Here is a 23,576-nt window from a genome sequence, read left to right on the forward strand (position 1 = left end):
AATAAGTGTCTAAATGCATACAAGAGGAGAAGGCCATGGACAAGTGATATAGGAGCTTACAGGTATGAGTCATCACTTATAGCTAGCGCAGGGGTGAGGAGGGCATGGAAGAAATGCCGGGAGGATTAAGGAAGGATAGGTGGAAAATGTGCCAGAATTTTCAAGCTAAATGTGCTGGGGTTGAGGCAGGGGTGAAGATAATTTAGTAGGAGCTACATGGGGCAAAGCATGTTTAGAGTATAGCAAGTAGTCTAACTTGGCCCAAGGGACAGATGAAGTTATGTAACAAGAGGTACATTTGTTTGCAAAGATCAGTTCAGGCTGAATGGCAAAGGGCTTGGAAGTTGTATTAATTTCATAATAACTTATAAAAAAAAAGTTGGTGTGATTCAAAACATTACCCTCCAGGATAGAGAACATTGTGAAGCAGATATCTACAGTCTAAAAGTCTAAATACTTTTTAAGATGACTCTTTAGAGGTTGCTTAGAACTCCTCCTTTTGGAAGAGATTTTGAAATTTAAGCAACACAACAAATAGAAGCATCTTGCTCTGATCATGCAGGACATTGAAAGGTCTGATTTAACAAAGGTTGGTTATTCAGTGATACAGGCAAGGTGATCTACATCTGCATTTGCATTCCATGCCCCTAGACCTTTCCAGCAAAGGTTCTGTTTGACAGTGGAAATGAGCATGGCACCATGAGGCTAAACTGGGAAAAATCTCAGATGGAAAGGTCCTTCAGTATCTCCTTTGCTTGCTCTTTCTTTTCTTTTTCTCTGTCCTCCCACTGCTTTTTACGTGTTTGTTTTGTTTTGCACACATACACTTACTTAACTGGAACTATGGGATTTAGCATTATAATTCCACACATATCATATTTCAAGTGTGTCTCTGTCTCAGTTACTAAAATCAGACTTCCTGGGCAAGGAGAAAGCCTCCATTTTGCTCCCAGCAGATGATTGGGACATAATGAACATCTGGAATGTATACTCGGCTTCTTTACATGATTACTGATAGACCCAATCCTGTTGTGTTCTTCCAAGACTATAAAAACGTGTTAACATGGTTACATCACACACTTCAGCTGGTTTGTATAAGGCATGATTTTGCCACATGATATTTACTTTAAAAAAGTAAATAATAGTCTCATTTTAAAGTGATGCTGTAACTCAGGGCACCCATGTCAGCCCTGCCCTGGCATTTCTAGCCCATTTTCTGGACTGAACCAAATTACTTGACATTGAGCTATGTAAGCATATTTTAGTATTACCTACTAACGAAGGCAGATAGTTTAGTAGTTATAGGAGAATGTTTTCCCCAATTTGGGGTAACACTGGCTTCAGTGTGGGTGACTGGAATGCCCCAACTGATGAGTTGCATCTTCTAGTCCTATGTTTCAGAAATGGCTCTCCTTCACAAAGAAAATCCCTCTTGTGTAGGATAACACAGCCCTGGGTTTGGCATGTCTGGGACATGGTTGCTGCTAAAATTTTTCAAAAGGACTCAATGAGGATCCTGTGGAGTTGTTATTTATAAACTGCAAAAAATGAAAATTTATCACCCCTGGTACTAGATGCTGATGATTGCTATTGTCTGGTTGTTCCTGGCTACACTTAGCATCTGTTCTTAGTTCTTCTCTCCCACTGAAAAGATTCCCTTCATTTCTCATGAGCATTGGGTTTTATGTTTTGTCTATTTTGTGTTTGGGTCCTAAGAGTTGGTCAGGTTTGGATCACAAGAATCCTTTGCCCACTGAGGCTGTCCTTGGGGGCAACACCTGGAAAATTGTCTTTGGTTTGGCAACACGTGCTTTATCTGAAAAATTCACAAAAGTGAGTGGGCAGAAAAAGTTTAAATGTTGGAAAACTTGACCTAGATAGCCTCTTGGGAAAAACAGATGCCTTCACTTAGCAGCCCCAGCCTCTCTCCAAACCCTGCAAATACTACAAATGCCTCTGGATGTCTCTTGCTTTCCAAAGCAGTGGAGTGAGTTTAACAACCTTGGCACCTTGCAGAGAAGCTAGCCATTCCAGGATATGGGATTGCTACCTTGACGGGAACCCAAGCAGGGAAGGAGCCTGCCAGATGGATTGGCAGTGATCTAGCCCCAGCAAGATCCAAATTTGAAGTCACCATCTTCCTTGTGAAGAATCAGGGATGGAAAGCCAGAGAGCAGTTGATTAAAGGGAACTAGTTCAGCTAGTATTTATTAGCCAGGAAAAGAGCAGAAAGAAAGGGGGATGTTGAAACAGACACAAAGAATAACTGGGAGCAAAAGGTCAAAACACTAGTTAGTGAACATACAGTCTGGTCAAACCATCCTACCTTGAATTGAGAAAAGTCTGTAAGACTTTAGGAACTGTCCCTAATCCATCCTGAGCTCCATTTGGGAATTGCCAGACAGGTAAAGACATAGCTTTCTGAGAACCCTCAAGCTGCACTGGTTCTAAGGCAGGTTGAGAGGGATTTGCTATGTTTTCTATCCCAGGACAACCTGTAGATGTTTTCCTAACGTTAAGAAGTACAGAAACCAAAGACTGAGTTTGCCCAAAGATTGAGTTTCCGCTAATTTCTAAGAGTCTAAGAAGTTGAGCATAAATTACCCTTAAATAGGAAATGTTAAGGTGTTTATGTCTCATTGAAACAAAGTTTATATAAATCAGAGTGTGATTCAGTAGATAGATGCTTGACAGTGTGAGTTGCTTTACTATAGCTGCCCACATCTACATCCCAGAAAATCTATACTCTTTTCTTATTGCAATTGGAAGTGTATAAGTGGCTTCCTGTCTGAGGCAAGCTCTGCCTGAGTTTTTGTCTTGGAGTCTTACACCTTTGGCGTCTTGAGGGTAATTGGCTATTTAAGCAACTTTGGTTACTTGTTTTGCTTTATTAGAGGCACCATAGTACAGTGAAAAATCTGTAGGGACTTGTTTTTTTTTCTCTGTATTTCTGAGGCAGCAGCTCAGGCTGGAAGTAAGCATAATCTTTCTTTGTTAGTTTCTCCTAAAATGCTCCAAACATGGCTATAACCAGACTCCACCCTAAGGGTTCTCTGAACTTTTCAGACTAGCTATTTTGGAAATTACTATTACAATTATTCTAAATTCATGTTTAGAATTAATTATCCCTTTATTGAGCAGCAATGAAAGTACAACATTTTACAATGGGGGATGTAGGGGTCATATAACAAAATACTGAAAAGGATCATCCAGTTACTAAAGACATGTAAATCATGTAGTGTTGTATATTAGACCAGCCTGAATTTGAATCCTGGCTCTGTTGTTTACCAGCTATATGACATTAGGCAAATCATTAAATTCTCCTAGCTTAATTTTCTCTTCATTCATCCAACAAATATTTTAGAGAATCTGATTATGTTCCAAGAACTGCACCAGGCACTTTGAAATGAAAGTGGAAATAGAGTATTTCATTGAGGTATGTGAGAATTAAGTGAGACAATTAAAGTAATATGAAATAGGGGCACCTGGGTGGCTCAGTCAGTTAAGCGTCTGCCTTTGGCTCAGGTCATGATCCCAGGGTCCTGGGATCGAGCCCCACATCGGGCTCCCTGCTCGGCGGGAAGCCTGCTTCTCCCTCTCCCACTCCCCCTGCTGTGTTCCCTCTCTCGCTGTGTCTCTGTCAAATAAATAAATAAAATCTTTAAAAAAAGTAATATGAAATAAAGAATTGGATATAATATATATTCAATAATGCTAGCGGTTATTATCATTATTAATTAACAAATATATCTTGAGAAACTATTTAAAAGCAAGCACTATGGTAGGGCTAGGGATATGCTGATGGACAACAGGTTATGAAGAAGCCATGATGGGCATTAGCAAGAGAGGAGGCTGCTGAAGAAAGGGGTGTTTTGAATGGGACAAGAGAGACTTAGATGTGGCCAAGGGACTCTGAGGAGGTGTGAAATACATGAACATGGCATTTGAGGAGGAAACCAGAATTGGCTAGATTGACATGAGGGAAGACTTTTAAGAAGCCCATGCAGTAATCCAGGAATTCATTAATCCAATGTAGAACAGTGCTGGGCAAATTGAGAGAAGGAAGCTGAACTTTTTTAGATATTACAAGGGAAGGTGGAAGAATGAAGGTGAGGTTTGATGAGCGAGTGCATATACATATCATGTAAGTAAGCCAAGACCAAGATGGTAATCATAGATGTCCAAAAGATTTGCAGAGGTAAACCGAGTTACTAGATACACATCCACTCAAACACACACATATATGTTACATATTCAGTTAATACTAGAGACAGCACCTATCAATGATGTTTTCAACAACTTTTGAGACTTTTCCTGACTATAAAAGTAATACCTGCTGAATATAGAAAATAATAATAATTGGAAAATGCAGAAAAGTATGAAGAAGAAAGTTGAAATCACTTGTTGTCCAGGTACTGCAAGGGCCATCACTCCCCATAAAGCCAGGCATGGCGTAAGTCTCTGGAGGCAAAAGCATGTAGGAAACTTCTCTCTCCATTTTGCCAAAAGGCAAGACATCACCCTACCCAAATACCACCACAGGCCTGAAACTTCTCTCCAGTGATCTAAACATCTATTTTTAAAATAAGGGAATGAATACATTTCCTATTATCTAGAGAAACTAAGCACAGATGTTTACATGTGCATGTGTTTGAGGTATATGAGTGTGTGTATGTGTGTTATATGCACGCTTGTTCCCCTTAGTGATAGGGAAAAAAACCCAGGTTTTTGGGAGGCACCAATGAGTAACATCTTCATAAAATATAATGACATAGTCAAGGCAAGTGCCCTGTGACTTCCTTTTATCAAAATCAGGGAAGACTGAGTATAGAAACCAAAGGTTTAAGAAAAAATGTATGGAAGGAAAAGTCAGAATTGGGAAATATAATCCACTAACTTGAGTTTTCTTTTCTGAAACTGGGAAAAGACTATTATTGTTGTTCAATTTTAGTGAGGGAGGACTAGTGATTGTACCTTTAGAGAACCAGTGGTGTGATGTTTAATATATATGTCAACTTGGTTAAGCCACAGTATCCAGATATTTGGTCACATTCTAGATGTTTCTGTGAAGGTAATTTTTAGAAGAGATTAACATTTAAATCAGTAGACTTTGAGGAAAAGCAGATTATCCTCCATAAAGTGGGTGGACCTCATCCAATTAGTTGAACACCTCCCTGGAAGAAGAGGGAATTTTACCAGCAGACCACCTTTGGATTCAAACTGCAACTCTTCCCTGAGTCTTTAGCCTGCTGGCCTATCTGCAGATTTTGGACTTGCTAAGCTTCCACATTCACATGTGCCAATTCCTTAAAATAAATTTAGATAGATAGATGATAGATAGATGGATAGATAGATAGATAGATGGATGATAGATAGATGATAGATGATAGATAGACATTGACCTTATTGGCTCTGTTTCCCTGGAGAACTCTGATCAATACAACTGTGTTTAAATATTTATTTTGAGTTCTGGAAGAAGCTGAGGACCGCACCAGGTGTTGTGAAAACGAGCAAAGTGTGTTGTAGACATGTCTAAATGCCTGCAAGGTGTCCACAGTTAACTTTCACTCCAGGATCAGGGTTCTATGCTTGGCAGAGGATAAGTTACAGTCTCCAAGGGTACATGCTTACCAAATGGATCATTACCAAGTGCTCCCCTAGAATCTGTATCTCCTCTTCAATTGATTACTCAAACTGCTATTTATGCAGGGAACCTTAACGGGAAGCAGTCTGAAATGTTCCTTAGCAGCCATCTTTAAGTAAAGAATTAAGGCTGGCGGCTCTGTTCCCTGCTCTCAAAGAACACAACAAAACTTCTCTAACTGACCCACATGAAGGGTGGGATGCTCTGATGAACCAGTTTTTCTTTTTTTAAGATTTTATTTATTCATTTGACACAGACAGAGACAGTGAGAGAGGGAACACAAGCAGAGGGAGCAGGAGAGGGAGAAGCAGGCTTCCCGCCGAGCAGGGAGCCCAATGCAGGGCTGGATCCCAGGACCCTGGGATCACGACCGGAGCCGAAGGCAGACACCTAACGACTGAGCCACCCAGGCGCCCCCTGAACCAGGTTTTCTAGCAAGTTCAGGGCTCACCAGAAACAAGACCTTTTTGCATTAACCTTTATTCTGCAAAATCTTTATCAAGTATAATTATTTCATTTTTCTATTAAAATTTACTTACCAAAGTAGAAACACAATTTAATCTTTCAAAATGGAAGCTCTGGAAAGACCACTAGGTGAACAAGAGATGCCTCAGTTCTTTTTCCTAGCACTGCTCTCAAATTGACCTATGTCCAGGTCTGTTGTTCCATATGTACCTTGAGGCATGATGCCATTCCCAGAGTTAATCACAGATTCAGCTACATACAAATCTTTTTATACAAGGGGATCATGAGAGAATTAGACTGTTTTCCAGTCTTCTAGCTAAGCGAGGGTTAACTGATGGGGAAAGGAGAAAACCAAAAGGTCTCCACAGCGCAGGAATCTGAGAGCATGGCTACAGGTCATCCCCCACATTGCCCCTACACTGGGAACCTCCTCATTCTGATACAACTTTGTCCATGCTGTTCCTTCTGCCCAGAACAGACTTTACTGTTTTCTTGTCATCTTAGATGTGAACTCATACCTCAAGACCTAACTCAAATGCTACTCACTCCTCTAAACATTTTTCAACATCTTTAAGCTCTATGAAAGACTAGAATAAAAATGAGTGTGAGCTTAGAGGATATTTAAATTATCAAGAAACATAATTAATACATTTATATGGTGGTATTTTTTATACACAGGGTCTTTGTTCCCTGCTTTTTCATTGTGACTATGTACTTTTTCCCCCAACACATGGCATGTTCTACAGCAGTGATTCCCAAACACCAGATATTCAAATACCAATTACACATTTTTTTGGTCATAACTGTTGGCCACCTGTAATAGTATTTACTTGCTTAAAATTTTTTTTCTTAATTGATTTTTTAAGAGTTAGATATTTGCTTCAAAAACAGCATCACTTGCCCTAAATAGAAGTTATCCTTAAAAATAAGTACAATGAAAATAAAACAGTACTGTTAAATTCTGGATAAAACCACTGCATTTGAAGACTTTGGGCTTAAGGTCCATAGTTTTTGTTTTTTGGGTGTTTCTTGTTGTAATCAGACAGGAAGATCAGCAAGTTTTAGAGAAAACTGAAGACAGACTAGAACCAAACTGAGCTTTTCTCCCTTGTACACTCAGGGTAGAAAGAACTGACAGTGAGACCACTGTCACCCTTGTGTGATTCTTTAATGCCCTGTCTTTTACCATCAGTGCAAAAGCCCACATTTTGAACGCTGATGAGCGCAGAGCATATAGGGAGACTGGATTCGAGATCCATTTGCAAGCGCCTAAATCTGTTTCAGTAAACAAGTCACTTTTCTATCCACCGATGCCCCGCCCTTCATTTTTCTTATTCACTCTCAGGAGAGTTTATGATCGTTTTCACGTGAAATAGTTTACTTTTATCATCACTTACTTTCCAGACTTTCATTAAATCAACAAAATGCTTTGAACCCATACCAGAAGCTCACCACTGAGACTGCAGCCACGGGGAAGACATTCGTGCCCTCGCTGAGAGTTATCTTTCTTTCTCCCCTTAGCTCTTTCCTCCTTTTTAAAATTACAGCGAATCAAATACCCAGTTTATTTATTTCAAACAGATGAAAAAATTAAAGATCGGTGCAGCTTAAAGTATACTTGAATCCAGAGCTTTTCAAAACGCCCCACTCCTCCCAAACACACATTAACCACGAAGATTGCCGTGGCAGTTTCCCCGCAGGCCACTAGGCGGCGCGCACATTTTTCGATTCTGAAAGAAAGTGCCTATGTGGGTACTACCCCTGAACTTTGGAATTGGTGTCTCCTTTCCCCATTTTCTATTCAACTTGGGGCAATTATGGAGAGCCCTCAGGTTCTCTCACTCCACTAAGCAATCCTCGACCCATGTAGTGACTCCTTGTCTGCCATTACGAAGAATTCTTTTGCTCCCCAAACCACAACAGTTTTGCTTCTGACTGTTTTCAGCATTTGCTCTTCTGACATTTTAGAAAAAATAAGATCCAAGTTTAATGTTGAAAAGAAGGCACTGATTTATTTAGTGAGAAGATTTCTTCTCCCTATTACTGTTTTCCCTAGCTGTGGGGAAAATGCTCCTCTAAGGATTTAAAGCAGCTCCTTTGAGCTAAAGAGCTTTCTGAGGAATAACAGAGCTCTTTCTGAGCAGATCTTTTGGAGCTGACATTGGTGCTCTTGTCAGCAGCATGTTGTATTTTTGAGGTCCAGCCTTTTTCTCTGAATTTTACATTCTGAATTAACAAGCCCTTGATTTCAGACACTGCAGAATACACTCCCAGACCAACTATCCCTACAAATCAGGATCCAAGACATATATCCAGGAGTTCCCCAAGTTCTTCGCCTGGTGGGTGGCCCTAGAACCTTAGACCTCACCATTTATCTGATCCCAAAGTCCCCTTCCCTCTAAATATCTACTCTGAGCTTTTCTTGGGAGTCAGCAAAGACATTAGTGAAATAAATTGTAAATATGCCTTATTGCACATGGATATGATAATTGCCTTTTGGATGAGCTCCTCCGAAGTTGACATGGGGAACTCCGGGAACAGGGAGTTAAGCAAAAAAAGAGTGAAGACTGGGCCTTGCCCACCCCTTTCTGTGAATCTCTATCAGCCTGTTCTTTAAGGAGATGAGCAACTTTCTTTTTCTTTTTTTTTTTTAAGGGAGGTGTCAGAAGTCTTCTGAGGCTGCAGCTTTATGCAAATGCACTACTCAAGAAGAAGGCTTTAGGGGAGAGTTATTTATATCCCACAGGCATTACACATGCAAAAGGTGAAACTGTGAATCTCTGAATTTCCAGGAGTGGATGTTCTCATGATGAGCGCATCCTCGCAGTTAGCTATTTTGGTGGCACACAATTCCCATACCTGTCAGATTGTTCTGGGCAGGAGACTACATAATGATCCAGTAATTTTAGATTGACCCTGTATGTTTCTCTCCCAGTGGGACTGCATGACCTGAACTTTTTCTGGGATTAGATTTACTACCACCTTCATCTATCTAGTAATAGATACATTTCATTTCTTTTTCTCCTAAACAGGTACAGCTCTCAGTTATTAAAAGGTAATGACGTGGCACATTTATTGCCCCTTTCCCTTTCAGATTGACTCCTGGAATTAGCAAAGAAAATGGCCATGTCTCTAGGAATTATTGCCCTGCTCTGTCGCTGGCTTACCCTGCCCATTCTCCACATCGAAGTCTACAGTAATCACTTCAGGAAATTGCTTTCCCTATTGGAAACTGAGAGCTCAAATCGGAATGTTTCCACAGCACAGCTGATGATAATTACGACTCACTGAAATTTCAGTTTTCTTTGATTGTGACATAAAAACTGGGACATAAATTAAAACCCAATTATCCTTTAAGGGTAATTGGGGTTATAAAACCAAGAGACTGTGAGTCAGTGTGTCGATATTGCAGAAGCACAGTGTCTGATGGAACAATATGTGTTCTGTATTCCAAACAGCCTTTGACACGAAATGGTTGGGAACAAGGTGATCTATGTACAGTGCATACCGAGGGTGTACTCAGACCAGGTGACAGCCTTGGAGAAATGGGCAGTGAGCTTCTAGGCCATCTTGGAAAGATTAAAATATGCGAAAACAGTAATGGGAACGTCCTGGCCTTCACCTGTGAAGGTGCCCAGTGGTGGAACAAGGCACTCAGCACCAAGACTCCAGCCAACACCTGAGTGCACACTTGCAAAATGTGGTTCTTTCTACCTGGGCAATAGGTACAGTTCTTTGGTGTAACACAATCTATATCATTATAGTCCACGAAAGGATGGACTTTGTTTTTCACAAAGGGCATGATCCCACAAAGGCTGCAGAAAAGATTTTTGGTAAATCAAGTAATAAATTAACTGCACGAAGGGGAGCTCATTAAAGGAAGATTTGGATTATTCTTTAAGGACAGGAATTGCCCACATACCTGTGGCTCCCTACCAGGCCACTTCTTGATGATGCGTATGTGTATACTCTTTGGGTCAAATCTTATCCACCAAAACTTCCCAACCACGTACCCCAAGCCCTCTCGTGACACATCCCTCATTCTGGATTTTCAAAAGAGTTTCACTTCCCTGTCTTTCTAGAGAATTTTTTATTCGCTTCCATTGTGCACTGTTCGTATTTTTAAAAGAGTACATACCCACCACATGACAGTGACACTTTCCTCTCTGGCTCTGCCACTCTGCCCTTTCAGCTCCTTGACTGTGATGCATGTGTTGGGCACATAGCAGACACTCACTAAATGATGCTGAATATAATGCACCATTGAAACAGCATAACTCCAGATTTTTAATTCTTCTTTTTGGAAGGTAAACGCCATAAGTTATTAACTACACAGAAGACTTGACCAAACCCAGCTCCCTTTCAAAACCAACCAGGTTTTCCTTTGAGGGCACTTACCTCTGCAAACACTTTTCTGGCTGCAGGACAACATAAAGATCCAGACTAGGGTATCCAGCAGACCTCTGTTTTTAATTGTTGCATCAGTCTCATCAAGTCCCCTGAGAATCACGAGAGAGAAATGCAAGGTCCAGGTTATTTCCACAACCCTGGGAAACCAAGTTTGGATAGACATCTAGGGAAAGTGTTATGTCTGATCTGGGCTTTTGCAACCTTATTTCATAATCCACTTTCTTATCTACATCTCGCAAAACCAAAGAGCAATTGGTACAAACTGTATTGACAAAAGATCAGAACTTGATTCTCAATGGCAAAGGCAAGTATACATTATAAATAGCAAAACAGCTGGCTTGGACCATGTTGCCGGCCACTCATCCAGTTGAGGGATTTAAATGACATCATAACCCTTGAGAGGGTATTGCTAGCCAGCTGGTGTTATTTAGAATACACAAAAATTGGAGAAAGAAAACACACACACACACACACACAGGTTCAAGTTATGCAGAAAAACATGAACAATGGAAAAATAGTTTGCCCCTCGGGTGCCCTTCCCTGGGCGGGGAGAGGAGTTGGGGAGAGGTTGGTAATAGGAAGCCTAGTAGAGAAAGGAAGAAAAAGATTTTATTTTTTCAGTTGGCTTTATAGCTCAGCAAAGTCTTTGCCCTGTTGCGGGCAAAAAGCATGAGACAGTGTCCTAAAGAGAGCCAATTGCAATGCTGCCTGCCCCTTTTCTAGGTTCTAGGAAATGAGATCATTCCCCTTGCTTGGCAACTAGGACAAGGGGTCACCCCAGTGCTGTCTTCCAACCTACTTTATCCCAGTCATTTCAGGGTTAAAATTGTAGGATTTGCTCGAGATGTTTTTTTTTCTTCATTTCTGCTTTTTTATTTTTGCATTTGCTCTAGAATAGAAAAATGCTCGCCCATCCTCCATTGTATGTTCCTTTAATACCGGTAAGGTGTATTAGCAGATGTGTGTGTCTCCATGCCCAGCAGAAAGTTAACCAGAGGACAGATCCTTATTTTTTTATGGCAGCATCAGTATATTAATGTCTGCTAACCCTGTCACTAACACACATTCTTTTAAGGGAAAAAAATGCTTCTGTGCTCTAGTTTTAAAATGCAAAGGTATGATGTTATTTGTCACCATGCCCAAAAAAGTCCTTACTCGATAACTTTGCCAGAAGAGGGAGAGAGAGAGAAGGCAAATGTTCCCCCAGCTGTTTCCTGTCTACAGTGTCTGTGTTTTGTAGATAAATGTGAGGATTTTCTCTAAATCCCTCTTCTGTTTGCTAAATCTCACTGTCACTGCTAAATTCAGAGCAGATAGAGCCTGCGCAATGGAATAAAGTCCTCAAAATTGAAATGTGACATTGCTCTCAACATCTCCCATCTCTCTGGATTTCTTTTTGCCTCATTATTCCTGCTAACCAATTCATTTCCAGACTTTGCACTTCAGAAGCAATGGGAAAAATCAGCAGTCTTCCAACCCAATTATTTAAGTGCTGCTTTTGTGATTTCTTGAAGGTAAATATTTCTTACTCTTTGAAGTCATTGGGGAATTTTCTTTAAATTGTGTACTGTTTGCTTCTGCCTAGAAATGTTATTCACTTTAGAATTTTCATTGTTTCGGAACTGGGAGTTATTTATAAATTGCTGAATATGCAATTCTGTGGGATCTGAAAAACTAGCTCCGGGAGATGGATGCCTTTGCACAGATATCTGTATGAGTAGAAACTATTGCAGGGTACTTATGCTAAATCCTCCACTTGTGCAGGGCTTCAGTGGTATCATTATAGAAGATTCCTTTAAATCCTGTCTATGGTTAAGGGCTATAGAGCATGGATATGAACTTTTAGATTTTTTTTTTTTTTTGCAGGTGCAGATGTTTTCTTTTTAAGACCATGTTTGTGTGTGTGCACGCGCGTGTGTGTGTGTGTGTAACTCGTCAGGACTTTTTATTACAAGGCATGCCACATACGAAGTTACCTTTTAGGTGATATTAAAGCTTTTAAATATGATCTTTGGAGCTAAGGTCCCAGAACTCTCTGCACTTATGCCCAGAGAGTCAAAGTTACAGCGAAGTTTAATTTGCTCTTCTGAAAAAGAACTTGACAACTCTTGCTGACCCTGCATGTTCGTATAATTTAAACAAATGCATACTGTATATATGGAAAGCGGAAACTTTCTAGCAACTGCATGTCCAAGTTTTCCCTTTGGAAGAGGACTTTCATGGGTGAAGTTTGGACTTGGGATTTCGTGTTGTAAAACTGATTTTATACTCGGTGTTGTAAAGTCTCTTTAGGTAAATTTGGCTGCCGCTGTTAATGCCAACTTCTCGTTTCCAATCACTGGCCCTAGTTCAAGTTTCCATTCTCAGCAAAATTATATCCTTCAAGACTTGTGTTTTTCCAATTTGCAAGCATTTTTAAGCCACTGTCACTGGCTCCTCAATGCAATTGCCTAAGAGCTCAATTCATAAAACTTCCCTGCCTCTTAGTACAGCATTCATTTGCTCCTCTCAAATACTCCACCACTAGGATTTTTCTTAGTCAAGTAAGTGGCTTAGGAGTTAAGAGTACATCTTTGTCAGGCACCTGATTCTGCTACCTTCCAGGTGCCAAGACTGGCTACCTTGCTTTTAAAAGAAATGAAGTCTCTCTCTATACTGTATATAGAGCCTATATAATACACTATGTGGTCTGACAGCTAAGGTTTTTGTCTTCCTACTTAGATGATCATAAAAGGGGTTGTTGAGTGTTATCTCTGCATTAATTACCAGTTTGGAAAACTTTCTCCAAATGAACTTTTCAGAAATAGAGCTAGCAAATATTGTTACTTTTCCTTTGTACCTGGAGCAAGAAGTGGCTTGAGGGAGCTTCGTGGTCCTTCAAATGTAATTCACTAAGTAAAGGTGTCCTGCCTAGAGGCAGAACTCACAAGCTGACTGTACTCTGAGTCTCAAGATATTTGTAAGTGTTTGAGTCAGAGGGAAGGGGGTAAGGCAGAGGACTGGAGCTTGGGGTCCCTGTTCAGAGCAGCTACAATAGGCACACAATGGAAATTGGTGCCTTGATGGGGGTGGGGGGGGAGATGGACTCAAATCCCAGCTGTGCAATTTGTTCATTGTTTGATGGACAAAAGGCAGTTTACCCAGGCTAATGGCATACCTGCCTGGGTGTCCAAATGTAACTAGATGCTTTCACAAACCCCACCCACAAAGCAGCACATGTTTTTAAGTCCTCAGTTTTCTATTCACATCAGCCTCATAATACCCACCCTGACCTGCTGTAAAAGATCTGGAACAAACAAAAAATGGTTACACCTACAGTGAGTATTTTCTTATGACTATTGCCCTCAAATTTTGCTGGGCATTTTCATTGTAGCCCAGACATCTGGAATCAATTGATATTCCATTTATTTAAAACAAAAAAGAAAGGTCTTTTAAATTTTGAATTTGTGAATGATTTTTGAGAAACAGTGCTCTGAATTCTTTTTCTTTCTTTTTTCTCTTCTCTTTCTGGTTCTTCCTTTCTTTCTCTCTATATCTTTCCTTTCTCTCTCTTTGTTTCTTTTGTGTTTGACAAAATAAAAGACCAAGAAAAGGACGGACATATGGGGCCACTTGTTTCAAACTTTTAACCCCTAAGCAAGTTTGTTATTATTTTCTTTGGGGGGAACATAATGTGATAAAATTCTCTGGTTCTCTGTGGGTGTACTGGACTGTTACCTGAACTAAGGGAAAATGCAGTGGAGGTTCTCTCTTGTCCTAGAACTGTAAGTGCTGATATTTATCTAACAACATAACTCAGCAAAAAAGAAAGAAAAGGAAAACGAAAAGCTATAAAAAAATAAATCTTATATTATGAAATGCTAGTGATCTATATGTGAGAACTTATATGTGTTATGCCAGAAATAACTATTAAAAATATAGTTTTGACATCTCACGAAGTTCTCAATTCACTAAGGCTACCTCTTCCCATGGATTTTACAAGAACTGAAGAACTTCAAGCCATCTACAGTTGCAGGTGCTTCAGCATTACTATAGACTCAACAAAGAAGGGAGGGATGGAGAAATAAGATTGGTAGAGTAGCATGCATTCTAGAACTGGCCCATTGCCAGAGTGTGGGGTATGTTCTGTAAGATCAATTCACAGTTCGCTCTTTTGAAAAAGGCAATGAAGTCCAGACAGGTTGGAACTGTTGAGATTTCCACTGGAAATACTGAAGGGGAAACCCCCCCGCCCCAATTATTTTATGACTAAGAAAAATGTAGATTGGATGAGAACCTGTTTCCTGCAGTCCTGGTGGCTTTGGCTGTGTGGAGGTGAAGGGTTTCCATGCAGAGGTCCTATTGAGAAAATGGAAGAAGTGTTCAGTTGAGCTTTCACCTCCTCTTCTATTTTATGTCCATTATTTATGATGATTTGCAAATAGAGGGCACTTTTCATCTTAAACTGTTTTACAAGCATTAACTGAGTATTTACGTTTTGTTAACGAGAGGCAGGGGCTTAAGGTGTTTTTTTTTCCCCCAGTTGCTGAGCTGAAGGTCTGGCCACAAAAATGGAAATCTTAATTAAAATGATGGAGGAAAATCTGCCGCTGATGTAGAGAGCCATTAAGTTGAGAGTTTATGGAGGGCAAGGAAGGCAAATGACTGAGTCTGTTTCTCCACAAGGGATGGGGTTGAATGGGTCTGCCACTACTGTGAGGTTCAGAAAAGCCTTTTTTTATAATGATCGCTTCCAGCATAATTCCATGACCCTTTTGATAAGGTCCCTCACTTACATCCTGCCAGTGACTCTTCCAAGGCCACTGAAAGTAAATACAGCTGAGAGAGGTAAAGCTACTCACCTTGGGAGGCTTCCTGGAAGAAACCACATCTTTGTGCCACAGTAGCAATATGGAAAAGTCAGTGATCACCTTAGCATTATTTATACTACTTTGAGAGAGGATAGAGCCCTGAGCCACAGAAATCCTGCTTTTGGCCAGGCTGCCATTTGTCTGTCACCGGGGGTGTCTCAGCATATTCTGCTATAAAATGGATACAGAGACACATAAGTCCCTCCAAGACATGAAGTCAGAACTCCTGTGGCAGAAAAAAAAAACAAAAAACAAACAAAAAAAAACTTTTGCAGGTTTTGAGCCCAATGCCCTGTTCATGGAAGGCAATCTCTCCACACATGTTGATTTGATAGTGCACTTGACACAGAGGACTTTAGAATACAGAAGATGTAGGGTCTACTTAGCATGAGCCAATTTCATTCCTAAATCCTATTTTTCCTGTTTCTGTTTTTTTTTTTTTTTTCACTTCCACTTGTGGTTGTGTTAACTGCTGATATTCCCCAGGTAAGAAGTTTCTCTGTCTCTCTGTCTTCCTCTCTGTTTCTGTTTCTCTCTTTCTCTCTCTCATTAAGTGAAAAAAAGCAAAAACAAAAACCCTGTAATGACATATAGTATTTTCACAAATCCGTTTTTATCCACAGTAAATTATCTTTAATCAGTAGCTGGGGAATGACGTTCTAGTTAACTTAATATTCTGGTCCATAATGAATGCATGGGCCATCTGTGGATGGCCAATCTTTAGAGAATTTAAATTAATAAAATGTATTTGGTCCCAAATCTGGACTGAGCATAGTTTAACCTTTGACAGTTCAAAAGGTTTACCAGGATCTCTGAGTGGTGTGGGATTCTACTGCAATAATAGCAGTTTTCATTTACATAGTAAATGTTTCTAGATATTTTATCTCATTGAATTGCAATAGGAATCTGCAAAGAAGGGGTTCAGTGAAGTCCACGGTGGCAAGGGGATTAAACACAGGTTGTTTGATGCCAAGAAGTACTCAGGCCACAGCACCCTGAGGTCCGTTACGCACTCTGTTGCACTGCTGTGCAGGGTAGTTCTGACTAATGGCAGTAATGTAATGCTAGGAGTGAGGCACATTTGCCTCACCACCCCTGCCCTTGCAAGGACCAAGGAGGAAACATGACCATCCTTCTATTTTTCTGGCAGGTAAAGATGCACATTATGTCCTCCTCTCAGCTCTTCTACCTGGCCCTGTGCTTGCTCACCTTCACCAGCTCCGCCACGGCTGGACCAGAGACGCTCTGTGGGGCTGAGCTGGTGGACGCTCTTCAGTTCGTGTGTGGAGACAGGGGTTTTTATTTCAGTAAGTAGCCCTCCCTCTCACTGCTCTGTGGATTTACAACCACAGGCAGTGTGTGAATAACTGAATGACTGCCCGTGGCTGGCAGCCTTCCTCAGCCTCTGAGATCCCTCACCTTAAAGTAAGCCTAGTGTTTCAGCGGGGCTGTGGCAAGTTTTGCAGATTTAGGATGGAATTTTCCTCCTTAGCAGTTTGTCTTTTAACTACTTCCTGCTGAGCTTTCCCAAAATTATTGTGCTCTACCCTCGCTATTCCTTTCCTTTCAGTGAAAGGAAGGGACAGAATGACCCTGGGGAATTGAGGTTTTTGTTTTTGAGATCTGTTGGTGCCCATATAAACATATGGAAACATGGAGGCCTGTTTTAAGTGCTAGGTAATTTGGAGTAAAATAGTAAGGTGGACTGGGAAGAAGAATTAAGAGGGCACATCCCAGATGTCTCCGCGCAATGTGAAATCACCAGGGACAGAAGGTGAACTTTGCTCAAAGGCACATTTACGAAAACACAGGCACTCTCTAAATGCAAACTGAAATGCCATATTAATTTGTCCTCTATGAAAATTGACCTTGATGTTTTGTTATTGCCTTCCTTCGACTTAGCTTTTCTCTGGGACTCTCCAGTGATATCTCCATCTGGAAAAGGGTTTCTGACAAGTGTGGGGTTACTTATCCCATAAGTAGGTCTCAGGTGATTAAAAAGCTGACAGTCAATAAAAAATAGACAGCCCAGGCAATGTTTGCAAATAATAAACACAAACATAAGTCAATGTTGCCTGGGGGAACTGAGCACTTACAGAATCTACCTCAGAGACATCTATCTTATTGTATATTATAGGACAGTGAAAGATTTAAAGCCAATTGCTCATTCTATATAATTATTTGGAATTTTAGAGAGTTCCAGGAAACTGATGTTCAGGTCCTCAGTGAGCATGAATCATTCTTGGAGGTTCATTATCACTGGAGTGTAGACAGCTTACCTCAGTTGCCCACTAAGCTTTGAATAGCTCCTCTGATGACTCACACACTTAGGTCTCTCTCATCTTCTTCCCAGGGAAGGTGGTGTGTGCCTGTACGTGCGTGCATGTGTGCGTGTGTGTGTGTGTGTGTGTGTGAGAGAGAGAGAGAGAGAGAGAGAGTAGGGGGAGGGGCTTGAATATAGCAGTCTGGGATGAGTCAGAGAGATGGCAAGGGAGAGGCTGATGGGGGACTGATGATTTGTATTCACCATAGATTTGGCAACAAATAGTCTTTAAACAACTAGTGACAGAGAATGAGAAGTGCTTTTTACTACTTGAATGGGCAAACACCCCTCTCTGTTTCCAGCTAATGCTTTAATAGAATGAATTCATTTATTTTTCTGGCAATAAAGCAATTCTATCCAGGTCTCTGTTGTAGGGCAGATGAGTAAGTTCATTGGGTGGGTATTTTCAAATAGCAGACTTGTTTTACCTTTGAAATATACAGTGAAAGGCAAATGTGCTACATCAACATCACCCAATGATGGGTTGTCATTATTCTTTACTTTGCTGCTACTGATCCACATATAAAAAAATGAATAAGTAATTCTCACATATTATGCCCAAGAGGATTTTTTTTTTTGCCTTGATAATCCATTTGTGCAATTTTCTTTGATCCAAGGATCAAGGTAATTGCCAAGTCCACAATTGTCTTCCGTTATGTGCCAGGATGAATTGCCTTATTCAACTTGACGTGCTCCAGGATTTCCATGTACAGTAGAAGGAAACTGGATCATTCTGTGCTTATGATGTTTGCATTAGATAATGAATATGGGAATGTAAATAATGATTTGGTCTCAAGTAACCATATAATACTGATACATGTGCACACAGACGGTTAAGAGTATTGGACAACTATGATGGAAACCAATTTCAAGGCACCAAAAGGTTCTTTTATTGAAATCACCTAACCAGGATCTACCCTCTCAATGGGCTCCTTGATGCCAAAGACTATGTTTATTTACCACTGAATCCCAGTATCTAGCTCAATGCCTGGCTGATATAGAAAAGGCTCTATTTGATCATTGAACTGACAAGCTTGAATTAAATTGAACCCAATTGAATGGAATGGAATTACTTATTTGGGATCTCAGTCTTCAGAACCATAAAGAATTAGGCTTGTCAATTACTTTGGATAATTCGTATCTCCTATTTACCCAGCTATTGGATAAAATTGCTTTTCTTTTATTCAACTGAATATGACTGTGAGGCTGACTAGAGGCTGCATTTTGGTCATCATCCCTAAGCTACACTGATGGTCTGTTTTGTGTCTGAGCCAATTATTCTAACAGGCTTTAACTGTTGTCAACAAATTGTATTGAGTTTCCTTTTTGTCCCTTGAGATTTAGTGTGTGTGGAGAAGTTAGCTCTAAGCATTGATGGGTCTTTGAGATACTTTTTTAGAGGAAAGCAGTCTTCCTCACCTCCGTCCCCTGTCAGTTGACTCTCTTCATTGTTTTTACCCTTATTTTCAAAGTTTTATTGCAGCTGTGCCTTTTATTTAAAGCTGCTTCAAATCCACTTTGAAAGTACAGTTTTGTTGTTGTTTTCTTTTTTTAATAGTGGAAAGCAGTTTCTGATCTTCGTTTGAAATTCAAACATCTAAAAGAAAATTGCCTCCATATTTATCTTTTTTGCCAGGTCAGAATGTTTAACAAGGAGAGTTTTCTTAACCTATTAGACACAGAACAGTTCTGAATTAAAAAAAAAATAATGTTTACTTTGTATAGACTGACCCAGTGTGTGAATGAGCTCATATTTCTCTATAAGCACAAGTTCTACGACAACACAGTGGAAGCAACCTTCTAGATTATCTGTTTTGTGAACAATTTTTCCAGCATAAGTGGAACAGTTCCTCTATAATTAATGCAGCTTCCCCAGACATTTTATGAAATGAAAGTTCCCGTAAATAGCTAATTACTAATTCTTCCCTATGCATCATAGTAAGAGAAGGTATCAGCCAGTCTTGTGCTCTCACAGTCCTGTGAGGAAAATGGTGGCGTAATGAAGTGGCACATTGGGAAAGAGCTCGCTATTATCTTGCCAGATTGATGGAGCCCTCATAGAGGAGGGCTTGTTATAACCTCATTTTGCATGAAACATAGCAGGAGGAAAAGAGCTTCAAGTGAAAAAGAAGAAGTTAAGCTTGCCATAGATATAATTTTTTGACAGTCATGGTGATTAACCATTTTAACATGTACTTTAAGGGCTTGTGGAATTTCTCTCTTTGGAGATACTTAAAAATTTGAAAGACAACCAACCATCTTGGATGGTTTCAATTAAGAGCAACCAAAAGAAAGCAAGTTTCTGGGGTCCTTTTTAGTTTTAAGAGTCTATAAACAGTCCCTTAAATAAACTGTATATGCTTTACCTCAGCGGTCTGGGAAAAAGGAGAAGTAAATCAAATAGAAAAGAAAGTTGGATACCCTTTCAGCTATTCCAGATTTATAGCTTTTGTAAAACACACTTCCAATTCGTAGTTATTAAGAACAGGTCTGAATAAACTAAGCGCATTCTTCATGCGTTAAAACATACTGCTTTATGGAGTTTAAGCGAAACTTTGCAATGAATTTCACTGTTATTGATTACAACAAACTTCCTAGATCTAGGTATTATTATTAACTCATGTTTCTTTCATTTGAAATATAGTGCTCAGAAAACTGCTCCCAGACCTGTCACTCATTAGCTGTATGCCTTTGGCAGGCATTTAAACTTCCTGGGTCAAAATGTCCTTGTCCATAAAACAAGGGGATTTTGTTAAAGTAAATGACTTCTTATAACTTTAACAGACTCATAGTCCAGGTTATAATGAACAAGGATTTGGTGCTATTCAAGAAAGGAGAACCTTAGATTTAAGTAGTGACCAAAGAACATTTAGTGTCCTTTATCTTCCCTAAAGAGTTTCTGTTTGCCCCCAAAGATAGAAGATTTCACCTACGTAAAGAAAGAGTAGCTAGCTTCTTTGTTTTGTTTTGTTTTGTTTTAATCTGGGTTTCAACCCCTCAGGAGTGGAATAGAAGCTCAGACATGACCAAATACACGAAAGTCATCTGGCCAAAGGAGCACATGCAAGCAGATTGCCATGTTTCTTTGTGAGGAAGGACCAGCTGACAGTTCTCATCTTTACATTTTCTCACTCTCTTGGATGTGAGAACAAGTGAATAGGTCAGTTTTTAGTTGCCCTTTATTAAGTCAGATGGGACAAATAAGAATCTATAGGCTTCCAAACCTTGATCAACCGCCTTTTGCCAGCCTATTGATACTGCCTTTCCAATTAAAGAAGGGAGTGTATAGTCCAGGGCATTCAAAGATATACACCATTAGCATTGCTTTGAGTGGGGCTGGGTTTGAGCTACACCATTTGTATTCCACGGCTTGGTACCCCTTAGACCGCCAGCCATGCATTTGTATGACAGCTGCTCAAAGTTAAGGGTACAGTCTCTGGTTGTGGAAAAGCTTTTCTCTTTGAAATTAATTGGCACATGTGGGGTTTTACCTTATGGCCCTGGGCTCATTAGTACCACTAAGCTAATAGGCCACAGATAGTCTTAAAGAAAAGTAATGTGTTTTTATATTGATGCTAAATGCTTACATCCCAGAGGACCAGTCTATGCAAACAAAGGACCACTTAAAAAGTGATAGCTTCTGTGAAAAATTAGAAAATAACTTGCATTTTTCTGACATTTTAATACTCTTTAAGACCATCTCCCTGATGGAGAATTATAAGAAGCAGAAGAGTGAAGGGTTCAAGACCAAGAGCATGGTCTCTATTGCCAAGAATTCAGAGTTTGAATTCTAGCTTACATGGTAGGTGGCCTTGAGCAAATTACTTAACCTCTTTGTTCCCCAATTTCCTCATCTGTAAAATGGGGCCTACCTCATAAAACTGGTGTAAGGATTAAATGAGTTAATGTATTAGAACATATTAACTTAGAATACTGCCTGGCACATAGTAAGCACCATACATGTTAGCAATACTTATTTACTCTCTTGTGGGGTCAGTTGCAGAGTATATTGTAAAGGTTGAGGTATCTGAACAGCCCAATTAGTTATACACTCATTTTCTCTCCTTAAGGGTAGCTGATAAAACCTATTATTAGTAGTAATAGGTATATAACAATATCAGTAGCAAGAAGAATTCTTGTATTTGACTAGTATATTTACTTGTTCAAAATCCACTTGCATCAGCTCTCTCACTTTGGTTTTACCCCATAGAAGGCAAGAATTATTGCTTCACTGGACAAATGAGAAACATGAGACACTGAGATTTTGTGACCTACCTCACTGGACAGATCTAGAACCAAAGTTAGGGTCTCTTGTCTCCAAGAATTATGTTCATTTGGCCATTTACATTGTTTAGTGGCCCAAAATGTTATGGCATAGAGAGATGCTTCCAAAAATCCCAGCCCTCTTCTGAGAGAGAGTAACCCAGTTGATTCTGAACACTTCATTGAAAGGAAGCATGAGGGAGATATTCATGTGATCACCCTACATTTTATCTTCCAGAAAAATTTAGGAAATACTAATTGAATATCTTCAGGGTGCACAAGAAAAGTCTCTGATTAGGGGCTGCTGTTGTTCAAGAGACTGGACCCCACTCAGATTGAACACTGCAGTTCACCTGTGAACACCAGGATATGCAGTATGATCCGGGGGAGATCTTCTTCTGGACAACTTCAAGTTTTCTTCCTTCTCTGCCAGCAAACTTCAAGTGCCTCATGTCTTGCAGCTATTAGTTCTGTTGGTTTTTCTCAAAGACCAACTGAAGAAGGGCTGTTTATTTGGACCAGAAATTTTTCTCTGGGTGTTATGGGAGAGAAGCGGTAAAGGAGAGGGGATCACAAGGTGCCATAATCCAGATAAGGTGCCAGGCAGGAAGAGGCTTCTCCAGCTTGGCCATGGAAGGAGTTACGAGAGCAGCCAGCGGTTTGGATGTAAGGCTTCCACCTGTGCAGGTATCATTCACCCAGTTGTTTGACACTATTGGTTTTGGATGTCTCTTATCTTAAGTGGCTGGTAAGTTAGGCATTTTGGATCCAGAAGAGAGTTTTGGCATTCTTCAATTCCCTGGGCCACCATATACCTTTTCCAGACATCATGTACCATGCCAGCCCTCCTCAGGGCCTCTGTTAAGAGCCAACCTCAGTCTTCTACCAGCCTTCCTTCCCATTTCACAGCCTATAACAAAGCATCAGACAATGAAAACAGGTACAAGATCTCTCTCAAGTAGATTTCTCATTGTTCTCAATAATGGGCTATAAAGCCTTTGCTGTTTTATGCAGCCAGATCTCTGACAACCATGGTGGCAAAAAATCGTTCTTGCACTGGGCTGCTGCCCTGGCAGAGTTCCATCCTACACCTCCCTGTGAAACATCAGCAAGCCCTTACATCACAAAGAATTACTTTTGATTGCCTGGAAAGTTCAAATCCTCGGGCCTTATTAGCTGTTAGACTAAGAAGATGACAACACAGCATTTTGTTTGTCTTTATCTATATGCGAGATCATGTTTAAAACAGCAAAGAGCTGTTATTTGACGTGCAGTTCCTTAACTGCAGTAAGTTGTATGCCTATTTAATGCATTGTTTAGTCTCACATTGGCTAAAGCCACTTAAAGAAGCACTTGGCAAGCTCTGGCTTTTCATTCTTGGCATAGCTGCCCCTCTTACTTTTTCACTGAACCTTAAATACCAAGAAAAACCCTTCACTTACTTTGTATCTGGCATATTGCTTTATGCAATTGGCCAGAACTTTTGCACGTGGCCCTCTGCATTTGTCCTAAGGTAATTAATGGCTTTGCAATATTTGATCAGCAGCAGCACGGACACAAAAAGAAATTGTGCAACCAGTAGAGACCACACAGTCTTTTAAATTAAAACCTTTTGCATTTA

The 23,576-nt window shown here is 40.2% G+C and overlaps 1 protein-coding gene and 1 long non-coding RNA gene across 6 annotated transcripts in view; one reads left to right on the forward strand and one right to left on the reverse strand.

Annotated features, from left to right (window-relative positions):
* Positions 1 to 23,576, reverse strand: part of LOC117998813 — a 128,275-nt gene that overhangs the window by 92,729 nt on the left and 11,970 nt on the right. For all 4 annotated transcript variants that reach the window (XR_004676089.1, XR_004676088.1, XR_004676086.1 and 1 more), the window contains 3 exons: positions 21,968 to 22,865; positions 14,796 to 14,857; positions 10,508 to 10,608 (listed from right to left, as the gene is read on the reverse strand). This is a non-coding gene — a long non-coding RNA (uncharacterized LOC117998813). The remainder of the gene's footprint in view (positions 1 to 10,507; positions 10,609 to 14,795; positions 14,858 to 21,967; positions 22,866 to 23,576) is intronic.
* The window catches only part of IGF1 (insulin like growth factor 1), a 74,615-nt gene continuing 62,201 nt past the window's right edge, over positions 11,163 to 23,576 (forward strand). The window contains exons 1-2 of one of the 2 annotated variants that reach the window (XM_034987715.1): positions 11,163 to 12,033; positions 16,520 to 16,676. In XM_034987715.1, coding sequence (XP_034843606.1) covers positions 11,971 to 12,033; positions 16,520 to 16,676 — 220 coding nt within the window. In that variant the 5' untranslated portion in view covers positions 11,163 to 11,970. The remainder of the gene's footprint in view (positions 12,034 to 16,519; positions 16,677 to 23,576) is intronic. The other variant, XM_034987714.1, reaches the window with a different exon arrangement.

The sequence above is a fragment of the Mirounga leonina genome, unplaced genomic scaffold, assembly GCF_011800145.1.
Source record: "Mirounga leonina isolate KUSES-001 unplaced genomic scaffold, KU_Mleo_1.0 Mir_418, whole genome shotgun sequence".
NCBI lineage: Eukaryota > Metazoa > Chordata > Mammalia > Carnivora > Phocidae > Mirounga > Mirounga leonina.